Source organism: Lonchura striata, chromosome 3, assembly GCF_050655825.1.
Source record: "Lonchura striata isolate lonStrDom1 chromosome 3, ASM5065582v1, whole genome shotgun sequence".
NCBI classification, from domain to species: domain Eukaryota; kingdom Metazoa; phylum Chordata; class Aves; order Passeriformes; family Estrildidae; genus Lonchura; species Lonchura striata.
Window position 1 is genome coordinate 98,690,307 of NC_140705.1, and position 15,388 is coordinate 98,705,694.

Genomic DNA, 15,388 nt, shown 5'->3' on the forward strand with positions numbered 1-15,388 from the left:
AATCCTTTTTCCATGATCTTAACATCTTCCTTTGCTATACCCTGCTATACTTTATTGGTGATGGGGAAACACCGGATTATGAATCCTATCCCATCTATCAGAATGAACAGGCTTTTGAAAATCTCTTTGGTATTTTTATTCTTTGAATACATTATTCAGTATATAGCAAAACCTTTTCGTCTTGAACTTCCCTGATTTGTTTCTCATATGAAAAAAAGCAATGGCAAAGCTGTGTCAGGGCCAGAGTCTGTCAGTCCTGGTGTCCTGTTGTTCCTGTGGTGAAGCACGTGTGGCTGCACAAATCACAGCCCAGCCTGTGCTGTGCTGCAGGCTCCAGCTGGCCACAGTCACCACCAGAGCAGAAAGAATTGTGCTGTGCACAGCACAGAGGTCCCGGAGCACTTGTGTGCCCAGACATGAGTTGCTAGGAGGGGCAGGTGGCTCTGCCTTTGGTCATGGTGAGGAGTTGAAGAGACCGCTCCAGTTGTGTTCTGCCATGTGCAATGTCCTGCTTGACAGGAGCAGGAAGAGCAAGATGAGTCAAAATGCAAATGAGGGCTTATTGCTGTTTCCTATGAAGAGCTTTTTCAGCCTGCACTAGTTGGTTCTCATTAGTCAGCAAAAATGGGTGTGTAGGGAGACATGTAACAACAGATGCAGACATCCTATTTCTGTAGTGTAACTCTCAACCCTTTTGGGTGTTAGGCTCTTCAGGAACTGTTTGTGACTTCTGTGTTTCCAGTAAGGCTCAATGGATTTCTTATTAATGAAGTAGCCCAATCTTCTTTTGAGTATGTGCTTAATTAAGTTTTCCGTGTCCCTTCTTAGTTGGTTTTTATCATAACATCTGTCAACATAATTAAAACTTGATACATTCTGAGTGTCTAAATGCAGTGTTCTTTTCTAGAGAATATTTTGTCATTTTATTTAATTTTCTTTTTCTGTTCCAGGTGATTCATACCCCAATTAATTTAGTAAGTAACACTGAAAAAACCTTTGACTCTTCTTTTACTGTTGTACTTTGTGGGAGCCTCTGGCTTTGTAGCCACAAGTTTATGAGCGATATATTTATCAGTAAATATATAAAAAGTTGAGTTAGAAGAATTGGCCACAATTACTAAATCATGATTGTGAAGGGAGTTTTAATGGCAGATCATAATTTTATGGCCAAATACGAAAATCTTGGCCTATTTTGAGGTTGGTATACCCTTTGCTTTTAGAGTGACAAGGATTTTCTTCCAAGTAATAAACACCAGACTCTTCTTCGTGCTGGTGTTGTTTCTTAAAATGTTACTTTAAAGGATTGAAGTGAGAGATCAGGAATTTGGAAGTTGTAGGTGTAGCAAGTTATGTAAAGTTGGATAAAGTTGCCTTTTGTTTCTTTGTAGGTTATTAATCCAGTGTTGCATTTGATTGTAGGGAAATTACCTCAATGTAATATAGAAGTCTGAAATGTTGGTAAGGATCTTGAAAATGTCAGGAAATTGCATTCATTTTTAAACCCACAAATGTCTAGCCTGATATATCTTTTCTTTATTATGTGTATATTAGATGTTTTACATAGCTTTGAAAATGTTTACAGTGAAAACTTACTACATAAGAAACCTGCAAGTTTTAAAAATAGTAATTTAGTTAAACCACTGTCATTAACTAGCTGGTTACTTGTAATCTTTATGCACTTTGTAGGTATGTAATAACTTTGAATTTTAAAAAGACTAAATTGTAAGTGGTTTTATTTTTTTTTTACCTTTTACAAGAAAGACTCATTTTTCATGTAAAAATTAAAGATGGGATATCTGAATAATCTTTTCAGCTCAATTAAGCACTGCTTTTTTAAGCTGAGTAAGAAAACAGCTTGCTTTAGCAAACGTTATAAAAGGCTCCTTAGAGTATAGGTGGCATGGTCTCTAGCATAAAGCTGAGGGCCCACCAGGTGGTGCTGGTGGAATACATTTAATGTTGCCTCAGCTACTTAAAATGTGTCCTAACAACTGTGCTTGAGATGGGTGCAGTACAGGAAAGCTTAGTTCATATGCAACAAGCCAGTTTGTACAATTGAAAAGAATACACTGTAATACTATGTAGTGGCTTTGTGATTTGGTACTTTTAATTTTTAAAAACTGGATACAGATGCTGAGGAAAATCCCCTTATCCATGGGATGGCTGATGTGGGAAGCACATTATGGAGGCGTAGTTCCAGATCCTTTACCTGCTTTTTTGTTAATTCAAATAGAAGTTTATGGAACTTGTTCATTCATGTCCTAGAAGCTTTTTGTATCATATCATAACCATGTGCTTATTTACCTACTGCATATTGACTTTAAAAAGCAAAATAATTTTTCACTAAAACTTTTGCAAATATTTAGATTTGGTCAGATTCTTTCCTCCCAAGGAATGCACAGTAGTGAGGGTCTTATTATGGGGCCAGTTCTTTTGTTTTTATCTGCTAAGTGACTTAAAAAGTTAAAATAGAAACAAATTCTGAAGATGCACAAGATTTTAATACAATTTCACCAGCTCTTAGGAAGTTGGGTGTTTTTTTTTTTTACTCTTTTGAGAATTGTATCCATTATAGAAATGGGAAGAGGAGATTGAAGAACAGTGTGGACCACAGTAGTTTGGAGTCAATTTCTGTTTCCTACTCATTTGAGCATGTTTGGTTTTCTTAATATGCCCTGACATAAAATATATATACATTATTTAAAAGACATGATGTAGAGCATTGAGCAGTGTTAAATTAGCTTAAATTGTCTATAAAGTCATCCCCCTTTTCAAGACAATGCTGAGAATGTGGAAAACATATGAAATGTCAATGAACCAAAGTGACTGTCTCCTGTCTAGTCAAAAAGTAAAAGCCAGAACATCTGCTGACAATCCCTAAAGCTTGTAATCTTAGTATTTTGACCAAGCTAAATGCTTTAGCATTTTGTGTGCCATCGTCACATTAGTATCCACCTCCCTGTAGCCATATCAAACCATGTGATAGCTACTAATAGTTCTGTAAAAGTTTGGGTGACTGTTGTTGAATGAACCAGAGGATGGTTTCTTTGGAGTGTGTGGCTTATGCATTTAATCTGGGTAAAAGATTTCTTTAATGTCTGGGTTTTGCTGTCTTGGGCAGAGCAGTATGAAGTTCTATGTGAGTGGAAATTTTTCCTCCCCTTTTCCATGTCTGCTGCACCAAATACTTCACAGAATAGCTGCATGTGTATACTAAGCCATCTCAGAGTGGATCTCAAGTGTCCAGTGTATGCTGCTTCTGAAGGTGCTTTTTATATCTTGTTCTCTTTCTTGAGATAGTTTTTTACTTGGCTTCCCCCCTTCTCACCCCAGTGTATAAATGTTTTTGCTCTTGAGGAAGATATGCTTTTTTTCAAATGTTTCTATCTCCTATCCTGAGTTTTCATTTTATCTACTCATTTTAGCAAGGAGTTTTTTGTACTGCCTACCTTAAAATCCAGCACAAGTCACATATTACCATAGAATAGCAGTGTTGGTGCAATCATTCTGCTTCTGCTAATCGTGTCGTATTAATGAGAAACAGTAAAATACAGAGTGTGTTAAAATTCTCATCAAGGTCACATCAGTTTTTTCACTGCAGAAGATGCTGGGAGAGGATCAAGCAATAGGCTGTGTTCAGTGGTACAGTTTATAGTACAACGTTGTAGAAATGACTGTGAAACACTGATTTTTTTTTTTTAAATCTAAAATTGACACTGTATTATCAATGTATTAAATTTAAAAATTGCATGTGGGCTAATATTTGGGATCTGTTGGAATATGAAGATTGAAGAGAAATTAGTGAAAAGCTGTTAGAAGTGTGTGCTCATGTGTGGTTTTTTGGAAGCAAAATGCAGAAAGGGAATGCTTGCCAGATGCTGCCTTTATAAGGTGTGAACAGGTTAAGAAGTATGTTCTGCTGCATTGTTCTTTAAATTACTTGTTCATCAGAGAAATCAGTTTTATGAGTCTTCTGTCAACATCTTTATGTTCAGCAGTTAGGTTTTTGTGATATGATCGTACTTCTGAGTGCTGTGATAGGAATGTTTTATGAATGTCATTTATAGTGAAGGAGTGCTCATAATACTGAATCTTTTGGAAAGATCATGAAATAGTTTCATTTTCACTTGCCCTATTCACCTGGTCTGAGGATGTTTTTCCTCTGTTTGAATGTGTCTGGAGTTACATTAATATTAAAGATATCAGTATTTTATTCTGTCTTTATTGAACGATCTGTTTGTACTACTGTTCTTTAGAGCTTTGGGTAACTTTAAAATCTGACTCGTATGTACAGCACTCCACCAAATTCCAGTTTTGACTGGGGAAGAGGGGAATCTGTAAAAAAAAACAGTAAGAAATTCTTACATTTTATATTTGTATTTTACACTATTTACTGTTACTGTGCTTGGAACATTGAATGGGAATATATTTAACCTCTGAGCTGTTCTCCAGCTTTTTCTAAAGGGAGTGGTTTCTAGGTATCAGTTTCTTTATATAAAAATTTGACCTAATAAATGTTCCTAAAATGAAAATTTATAGGCCAATTTTAAAACAATATAAAGCAAAGTTAAGTTTTTTGCTGAAAGGTCTGCTTCTTAAGGACTGTGGTTTCTCTCCTTATGGCAAAGATTAGGTTATTTTAAAAGTGGAGTAGTAAAAGGAAGAATAGTTCTGAAACTGATAGTATTAATCTCCAGAGCAGTAGCTGTATGATGCCATAATTATCAACCTGAAATTCCAGTTTTGTTGAAGTTATTTGGAGAAATATAAAGTTGATTCAGTGGTGCCAGATTTTCACAGCTGAAAATAAACTTAGACTCTGAGTACTTGATTGCAGTTTTCTCTTGAGTGGAACTAGAGCACTTGAAGGGTTTTTAATTATGTGTTTTATTTGAATTGCTGAGTTTATCATCATTACTGAATGAGTTCGAGTTGTATGGTAGATAAATGAACTGAAGTTTAAGTTCCTGAAGACAAGCAATCTGTTTTTCTTTGGGGATGGCCGTGAGAGCTGGGAGAAGACGGTATTGACTGCTGCTGAGAAGGGAGCTGCAGCTCTGTGGCTCAGTTTGTATCAAGTTGGGGCTTTTGGAGTGTTTTAGGGCAGCTGACTTGAGGCAGTGTGTGTGCATGTTCATGGCTGGGATTCAAGTGATATGTTAGACTTTAGAATGTAGGTGTTTTTAATGAAATTGTCAGGTAGTTTTAGTTTTGTTTATGGAAGCTGGTTTGCCTATTTACTTCTGGTAACACTTGTTTCTTGGATTAATTTTCTTTCCTCTCATAAAGATTGAGACAGGGACTGAGATCATGCACAGTGTGTATTTATAGTAAGGCCAGAATTGATAAAGAATGAATGTTGCAGGTCAGAGAGGGCTGTTTTCGCTTAAATGGAGATATTTTCCTTTGTACTGACTTACTTTTCTAAGCATTTGGTTTATGCAAAACCTGAGGCTTTAAGAAAAATCTAAAAGTTCACTTAAGTCACTTGCAAAGCCTCCCACTTGTGTTTTTCAGCTGTGTGCTGTTTTGCATATTTGCTGTTTTATATTTCAGCATTGTCAGTGAAGCGGGAGCATCGATCTACAGTGTCAGTCCAGAGGCGTCCAAGGAAATGCCAGACCTAGACCCTAACCTAAGAAGTGCAGGTATGAAGAGTATTTAATTTTATCACAATTCAACATGGAGTCTCAATTCTCAGCCTGTTTTGTTTATATTCTTAAATAAAATAATAGCCAAAAGTAGAAAAAAGTTTTGTGTATTTTGTTTCTAAACCTTAAATATTCTGTCATTTCACATTTGAAGTCCTAGGCGTGCAAGTGAATGACATCACCTTCTGCTCACGCCTGTAATGTAAAGATCCTTGTGGATGTATTCCTTCAGCAGGCTGGTACAGGAGAATTTATAGCGATGAATGGAACCAATGAATTGCATGAACTTTCACAGTTGCACATGTCCATGCTCACAGGGGCTTGACCTTCCCTCTTCTCCTCTGTGTGTACATAAATACCTCTAGGAATAATGAAACCATTGAAAGGCTGGAAAAATGTAAAACTACAGCAGATAATTTACAAGTGTGCATTTGTTGTGATCACTGGAGTCTTCATGTGGCTGAATACAGTTTTCAAGAAATACTGTTTCGGTTTTGTTTTAAAAAGTTATCTACTTCAGCATAAATGCACTGCGGTCTAACAGAGCAATTGGAAATGTGCAAGTGTTGCCACTTTATAGTTTTAAATGTTTGGTTAAAGTAGTCTTTAAAGATCAAATTCCTAGCAGCTCCGTCTGTGTCCAAATTCTACTCATGGATTTGTTTTATTCTGAGACAGCTGTAAGGGCAGGTTTGAAGTTATTTTTGTATTACTTCACGTACATATTTCTAATTGTATGTCTTACTGGATTTGTTTTTATCTACCTATGGGTTTTTTTTGTTCTTAGTTTTTATGCAGTTTGCTGTCATACTCAATCAAATCTAGCAAATTGGAAAATGCAGCAGCACTCATATATAGAACTTTTCCAGTCAAAATTATAATTCTTAAATTTAATGTTTTTCTAGCAGGTTACTGGCCTGGAAATCCTTTGAAGGGTATAGATAAGCAGAAAAGAATTCTGACATGGTATTCGGGGGTAAAACCTTATAGAATTCCCCACGTTTCCCTTTCGTCTTATTTCCACAAAGGGGAAAGTGTTAACTTGATGTTTCAAGTGAATGTTTTTACAGGAATGTTCTTGGAATGTCTGTATCAGCCCTTCCATTTGCAGGAGAGGTCTCTAGCTTCTTCTTGCTTGACTCCCTTTTCCCTGCCTGTGAGTAGACTCCGTTGTAACTATTTCTTCCCTGGGCCACAGAGGTTTTAAATGTGTCTGGTATAGCCAGAGCAAATACTACGTGTGATATTTCTGTATTTGTGACAGATAGCACTAGCTTTCCCTTGGGCCACAGTTTTTTATGGTGCTGATGTATTAAATGTAGCTTTAAAGTTGAGGTACAAAAAACACTGAAAAGGAGGAAATATAATTATTGACATTATGCCTTTCCAGGTTTACATGTTTCTCACTTTCTCCAAAACGAATTTTTCAATATTCCTTACAGTTTTATGTAGTGTTGTGCATAAAATATAGTGAATTAAATAAAATTTTTAATACATGATCAATTCAAATATTAATTACCTAGAGCTCATAATCACTCCATTATTACTAGGACTTTCTTCAGCTTTCATTTAAGTGCTTTTGCATCTGGTTTTAAAAGCATCAGTAATTTTAACATGCTGCAGCAGTACCACAGAGTGGATAGAAATTGAAAAAGGGTAGGATAGAAGTTGAAAAATAATTTCCTAGTTCCATGGATGTTGGCTGTTATGAAACTGACAGCTAGAACTATCAAGGTATTCTAGAAGTTTTATGCTTTCTTCCTGACATCTTTTGGTGTCAATTTGTAATTAGCTGTGCTAAAGCTATGGATGTTTTCTTGAAGTTGAAGGTAAAAATGGGACATAACATTAGAGGGAAACATTAACTGATGTTTGAGGCTTTTTCAGCCTTTTGCTTGACTAGCTTACTTGTATAGTTTCAATTTTCCTTTAATTTGCAGCATACAGAAAAGTGACATTGTGTCAAAGCTGACTTACTTTTTATTTTAATTGTTGTCTTACATCATGTCAGATTCTGTGCTTACATGATAGCATTTAGTACATTAAAGAAAGCTGACAGCTGCATGATGAAGTGTGACATTTATAGTTAAAATAAAAGGTACAGCTGACGTGAGATATCTGTGATCCTAATGCTATTTGCCACTTTAACATTTTTCTCAACAAAACTTTATGGAAGGTTTTTTGAATGACACAGGCCTATGTTTGTCCATTGGGTACCTAAAACTACAATATTAAATAATGCATTTTATATGAGAACATTTTCATATCTGTAATATTTGCAGTGATTAGCAATTGTTTGTAGTCAGTTTTTGCTTTAGAGAAAAAAAAATAGAAGATATCAGTCCTGATGGAAAAATTAACTTGATAGTTTCTCCTTGGTTAAATGCCCTATATAGGGGGAAAACCAGCAACATTTCTTGGAATGGAGCTAATTAAAGGTATTAGTTAATCCAAGGTCTCAACTGTTTTAGTGTTTTTTCCCTTTCAGCTATCTTTGAAGGTCATGGATGACATGAGTTTGTAATAAATGATTGAGAAAGATCTCTTTTAAACCAGTGGTGTATATACAAACTGTAGAAGAAAGTCTCTATAAACATCCAAACATCTCTTTTCACCAAAATTGCACTTGCTTAAAAAAGAAAAAAAGTTACTTTTCAAAAACCATTTTCTGTTATCTACACTACAGGGAATTAAATAAGGTCTTTCCAACTTTAAAAGTGTTCTGAATATTTCATGAAAGTGCAGAAGCTTCTGTACTGCTACTGCAATTCCTATAAAATCTTGCAGAGTGGGACTCAGCTAAGTAGATAGTAAAGAGCTTGATGAAACCTAGTTACTTGTGTTTGAGTAGAGTGAGAAGGTATATCTCCCCTTCTGACAGTCATTGTAGGATTAATGAGCAGAACAGCTATTTCTCAGCCTCACAGAATTAGGAGATAAGAGGCTTATAGCCAGAGGAATAAAAGGATTTCCTACTTGATAGGCTGAGGAAGTTCAGCTGCAGCAGATTAGGAGGGTTCTGTCTAGAGAACAAGCCGCTGGAGTTCAGGGTTTTGGATCAACCTGCAATATGATTGCAGTCTGACAGAGAAGGGAGTGCAAGGCTTCCTTGAATTCTTCTTCTCAAAAACTGTGCCCAAGGACACATTTAAGATTTGGGGTGGGAAGTTTTGTAGGGAAGAGTAGAGATAATGAAAAGAGTACTTTGCATGCTGGAAATGTTGATTACCTTTGTGCAGTTTAATTAAGATGTGCTCTAGCAAGGCTCTGTGGCTGCCAGCTCTGAGGCTGTAAGGTATTGGTAATGAGGGAGCTGTGAGGCTGGGTGGATGACTGCAGTTCTATTTCTGCCCTGGCATGTGTCCTCTGGCCACCCTCTTGAAACAGCAGTTAAAATGTTTCATTTGGTGGAGTTTTCATAAAGCTGTCAAATTTGTATTTTTTTGGTTGTTCCATTAATTTGCTAGGATTTTTGCTTCTTTTTAGAAAAAAATATTTCCTGACCTAGCATCAGTACACCACTTCATGTTTAGACTTTGGTTAGTTTTTTTCCATGACAACTTCAAGTAGGAGTTATGTACTTGAATTTGCTTGTAAAGTCTCCTGGATTGCTCTGGGTCTCTGTGATTGAGATTTATTTGTGGCTTTTTCAATACAAAGCCTGGATGCAAGTTTTCTTAGAAGCAGTTTTAAGTAACGGTTTACTGGGCATGGTACTTCGCCTTGCAACTTTAACAGTAATTCACTTACCATGGGCTACCTTTCATTGCCAGAGCACATGAGATGATTGTCTTGGTGTGTTATTCTTTGTGGAAGAAAAAAGAAAAACTTAGCAGTGCCAGGCATTCCTCCCTCAGACAGACAAGCTCAGGGACAGTCTGTGCCAGCCTGGCTTTGGTTGCTGTCACTGGGCCTGTGAATTATGGAATTCAGAGATTTTCCAAAGGTTGATGTCATTGCTTCACTTCATCCTGTTCCATATAGTTTTGCCTAAAGTTTTTTGTTGTGCAGAGCCTGTATTCCTAATAAAAATAAGTTTTATGGGATGAGAAATTAAGAATGTCAGTACAGGCATCCACATGTACACTCTTTCAGGCTTTCTTTTTTCTTCTCTGTGTTTCTCCACTTCTACACCCCCTTGTTGCAAATGCTTGTTGGCTTGAGCAAGTTTGGCCACACAGAAGGGGAAGACATAGAAATATAGAAATATATAGAAAGTGTAAGCACATATAACTTGTGTTGAAGGATTGTCACACAGAAATGTGAAATTTTCTGGATGCCTGGGAGCTTTTTAAGGTATGGCCAGCTAGTGGAGGTTTTATTGTCCATAGTATAAGGAAGATAAAGGATGTACCAATTGTTTGGCTTGTGCTCACAAATAATTTTTTTCTGTTGCCTCTCCTCCTCTTGGATGCCATAATGAAATAAATGTTGCTTAATAACTAAGAATCAGGTGAAACTGATTCATTCTAATGAAACAGTGGCCTGATGGTAGAGAATTGCTATGAAGCAGGAGTCATGCTGGGATTTTACTCTGGTTTCAGTACACACTCAGTTATATAAATGAGAAATGTTCTTCATTTCATTAAGTTGATTAATTACCTTACCTTTTGAGATGACTGTTCTAACAAATAAGCAATTTTTTCTTTCTTTCACTACTAAAAAGTAAAATAAAAGGGGGAGAAAAGGGCTGGTTTTTCAGACATCACGTCTGTGTAACCACTTGTTAGAAGAGATCTTATGCTAAGCCTCTCTATTTTATTTTCATACCTTATGCAGTCATACATACTTGATTTTTAATTTGAAATTCTGTCTTCAAATGCAGAAAGAAAAGCAGCATCCCTGGGCTTGTCTAATGTAACAGCTCTAAGAAATGTGCATTTTGCTCTTGGACATGAAGGACTAGGACTTTGTCAAGGCCACATAGTTGTTTCACCCAGTTAGGAAAGCAACAAAGGCAGATAAAATATTCCCTAGAGCTATTCTTTTTGAAGATTTGGAAAACTAACAGGGCAAGCATGTTTCATGCTGCATGCACAGGTACGATCCAGTATGGAAGCTGTGTTGTTTCTAAGGGATGTTTTCTGAGGATAAGGAAGAATCTGAGAGAGCCAAAGGTCACACAGCACAGCTTGCCTTAGCATTGTCAAATCCCATCTGCCTGTCTCCTCTCCACAGGGCAGAACACATTGCATTATTGTACACTCAAAGTTCAGCACACCACTTGCACTTTTCCTTGCGAAGGAAAGCCTTGTAGGCTTTGAAGGCTTGTTAGGACTTTGAGACTGTTATGCTACAGGGTTTCATTCCCTGGGGTCCTGTTAGAGACATAGAGTTCAGAGCTGTCATACTGGCCAGCAACTAGAAGGTAGAGATTGGAAAAAATGTAATTTCTTTTGACTTTATCTTAGGGAAAGTAAAACAATTTGATGATTAGATGTGTGGGACATAGTGCCTGGATGTCTACTTGAGCTAATTTCTTCATCTTCTTAAAAGAGCACTGCTCCCCTTTGGCTACTCAGGAGAGAAGGTCATTTTTCAAAAACTTTATTGTTTTATTGAGTCCTACGGTTAAAACGTTCACACTGCTGTCTTAAGTGGGAGCTTTCTTCTACAGCTAGTTGGAGAGAATTGATGAAAGTTCCACAAGTTTTCAGAAGCAAAAGTAAGCACTGAATTCTCATGCATCAAAACATTTTGTCAACCCAATGTTAAATTGGGTGGCATGCAATTAGAGCAGTATGAAATGAAACCCTATTTCATATCTCATCTGTTGTATTCTGTAGCATTTTAAATGAGTTTAATTATACTTTTGGAAGAACGGAGAACACTGTGGTGATTAACATGCAGTGGTTAGAAGTGAAAAGGATGGTGAACAGCAGTAAGATGTTAAAGATAGAACATGTTAATGATAGTAATATTAATAAACTAAAGTAATAGTAATAGCAATAGTTCTTAATTAATAATAGTAATGTAAGTAATTAGTAATAGGAACAAGAGGGTCTTTTTACTTGTCTCTGCATAGAACCCAGTTCCTGCTATTGAGCAGAAGCTTATCTCAAGGCGTGGGCTAGGCTCTACAATTTAAACAGAAATTATAGGGAATCTGTGGGTTCTACAGGAAATCAAAAACCAGTCCCTAAGTGCAGATAGTCTGGAAATGACTAAGCCTTGCCCAGTTGGGCATGAACATGTGCCTGCACCATGTTATTGAGAAATAGAAAAATGGGCTTGAGTTACTCTAAACCAGTAGCACAATCATGAATGGGCTTTTACACAGATGTTAGAGATGTTAGTAGAATTCTTGTTGTTCTAGACAGGAGTCTAATGTTTTCTAACCTGTGTAAACCTCGGGGTATGTGGGAGAGGTGGTGTATTAACATCCTGCTTACTGGCACTGTATTTCCTCTGAAGCTGTAGAGCTCAGGAGTGGGCTGGAGTTTGATCTCCTGCTACCTGCAAATTTTAAGTGCTCTGTTCAAGTTGCTTTCCCTTAGCATAAAAGAGCTACAAGAACCATTCATTTCCCCCCTTCTGGTGTAACTCTGTGCATGTGTTGTGTCTGTGTATTTCCTCTTGAAGGCTCTATTGTTCCCTTGAAATGTGGAACTAGAGGAATGACCACTACCAAGATGCTCTTCAATTCAAGGAGTTTTGGTTTCCTTTTAAAACTGGGATTTGTTGTGTTATATGCCAAAGCTGCTTTTCTTACTACAGGCATAGGAAAGAACATTCTGGTCACTTACAAAAGGTTAATATTTGTTGTTAATACAAATGACTAATTTTTCTAAGATGCAGAGGACTATCTCTTGGAAGATTAGAACTTCAAGTATTTTTTTACTTTTAGCAGTAACAGTAATCAACAACAAGGGATGCAGTTAGTATCAGCAGTGTGAATGTGAAAAGGATATTGATGTTACCTACCTTTTAAGTTGAACAGTTTTTTTTTTTTTTTTTTTAGTTTATACCAGTTTCTGAGACTAACTTATTTCTGTGACAAAAATCACATGAGGCTTCAGTTAAATGCTTTTATGTCCCCTATCTCATCTTGGATAAATTGGATACTGTTCTGTGATACAGGAATTACTAATGCTTGAGAAGTGTTTTTGAGAGTGTTTCTAAGAAAAAAATATTGACTTTAAAAAGCTGCATTATAATATTCACTTGTCCAAGTTTTTCTCTTTAAACATATTTGAAACTTCCTTGTTGTCTTCAACCCATCTCTTTTAAAGATTTTTTTCTTGGTAATAAATAAGTAAAATATTGTCATTCATTATTTCATTAATCTTAGGGAAATAACAGATTATCAGTTTTATGGAGTTAAAAGTAAACTAAAATGTAACCTTTTTAAAACAAAAACCTGCTCACTTGCTGCAGAAGAGCTTTGGATGAAATGCAGCTGTTGAACAGTTGCTTAAAATAAATTGCATACTTTAAACCCACCAAGAAGATATATGAGGATTCAAAACTGTGTCACAAATCCTGACCTACTGAGAAAGAATGCTTAATGAAAAGACTACTGTACGTTTCACTGTATCCTTTGCAAGGAGGGTGAAATTCAGGTCAACAGGATAGAAGGCTTCCAGGACTCAGGAAACCTGAACAATCGATCACTGCGTAAACATTATTGCAGATACTTATGGAGAGTAATTGATCTTGAACACAATAATAGACTTTATAAAAGGATTTAAAAAGTTGTAATGTTTCCATATCTACTCTGGTATGATATATTGACAGTAATTACTTATGCATTTGTGAGTCCCTAATTACCTAAAGATTTTTTTTTTATTCATTGACATTGAAGTTTCAACCCCGACTTTTGAGTTGTGAAGGTTATTTGAAATAGGAGGGTGGATGAGTAACTTGGATGTTATAGTAGCATGTCTCAGCAAGAATGAAATACTGAGGTTTTGTAATAAAGATACAGAATGTTTTCATTTATGACAAAATTGAAGTTGAACTCATCATAGCCTAATAGCTTGTGGTTGCCATATATTTATTTGTAAAGCATTTATAAAACTATCGACTGCCTTCACATCTGGAAGATTTACATTTTTTCAAAGCATAAGACAAATGTTCCCACTCATGTAGCTAAGCTGTCACAGTTATTGACTCAGACATATTTTTATCCTTATGTGAAGATGTGTTTAAAAGGAGGAATGTCATCATCCTGGACTTTTGGCCAAAAATGTTTTTTTTTTTTTTTGCTTACAGTGTTAAGCAACATTTGAATGCCACTGTAACTGAAAGAAATTGAAACTTTTTTGTTCTTCTACTCATAAGCAGTCCTCATTTTCATGCTTTCCTTATCTAAGCCTTAAAGCACTTGTTTATGGTGTGACTCTTACATAAAGCAATGCAAAAAGAGAATACTTCAATATGTAGTTGTCTGAACACAGAAGTTGGCAGCCTGCCCCCAACATGGGCACAATAATTGAAGCCATAATAAATTTCATCTAGTTGACAAGATTTCCAGCTGCCCCTGCACCCTAAATAGTCTGCATGTCTGATTTGGTTCTTAATGATTGCTTTAGACCTGTTCTGTTACTGAAGGGAGGCAGGTAGCCAAAGAAGTTAGCACTAATTCTTGTTTTTTAGGGCTGGCAGCTGACATGGCCCTTATATAGATATCATGCAGAGAAATAGTAAGGTTGTTGTGTTGTTTTGGCCCTTCACTGTTGAGTGTGGCACATTTTTTCTGTCTTTAGTCTGAAAACTATTCTCAATGTTCCTGAGTGAAAACTCTCTGATTTGTGTGAAAAATGCTATTACTTGCTATAGAAATTACTAGAGAAACAAATTTATGTGATGTACATTTGAAGAAAATAGTTTTAATTTTAAATTTCTTGATTTGAAATTAGGGATTTTATGTTATAGACAGGAGTAGCCACATAATTAGCATGTTTGCTAGTTCATGAGGGCATATTTGCTTATTAGCATTAGGAAACAAAGCATTTTAATGTAATTCCTCACTTTCTGTGAAGATCAGACACAGAGATTGGTATGAACTGTGCAAGCAACTCTTAGGGATGTTTTTTTTCCACCACAATGGCATCTTCATCACTGACACATTACTGTCTGCTGGGTTTGTCTTGTCAAATAACCGAAGTATAGAGTGAATTGAGACTTCCAAGCAGTTAAACTGCTTTTTTAATGAAATGGAAGAATACATCCTATTTAAAGACAAGACAGATTACAGTAAATATGCTTGCTGTAATATATTTCTCATTACACTTTGATGTGAAGTACATCTACGTTGAAGCCAGAGGACCACCTAGACCATTCTGTCCTTTCAAGTGTTAAAATTGTAAATAAACTTATTGCAAGGCAGCATAGTATGTTACTGCCTTTCCAAGTGTTGTAATAATATTTTCATCCTAATTCACAACTCCAAGATTTGCATTTATGGAGTGTGCAAGTCTTGTGGTGATTTTCTAATAGAGGGTCATGTCATCCTGATTTTAATACCTTGTTTAATATTGATTAGGTTTTTTTTTTTCACATTTTACTTAGACTAGCATATTTTCATAAATGTCTCAAACTTTTCATGTGTGGCCATGCTGATAACTTTTGAGAAATCTGGTTTTCCCTGTATGTCATAATATAATGTAATATTTTTTGCTTGAGCAAAAGTGAAGAATACCTTTATATCTACAGAAGTAAGAATGCATTACTTGTTTCATTGTTAGTCTTCTAGAAATGCATGGTTTCTAAAATGTACCCAGTGTAAACTAGTT

General features: G+C 36.1%; 1 protein-coding gene across 8 annotated transcripts in view; it reads left to right on the forward strand.

Annotated features, from left to right (window-relative positions):
* SRBD1 (S1 RNA binding domain 1) overlaps positions 1–15,388 on the forward strand; it is a 123,872-nt gene that overhangs the window by 54,966 nt on the left and 53,518 nt on the right. For all 8 annotated transcript variants that reach the window (XM_021526459.4, XM_085575927.1, XM_085575932.1 and 5 more), the window contains one exon: positions 5,557–5,648. In XM_021526459.4, coding sequence (XP_021382134.3) covers positions 5,557–5,648 — 92 coding nt within the window. The remainder of the gene's footprint in view (positions 1–5,556; positions 5,649–15,388) is intronic.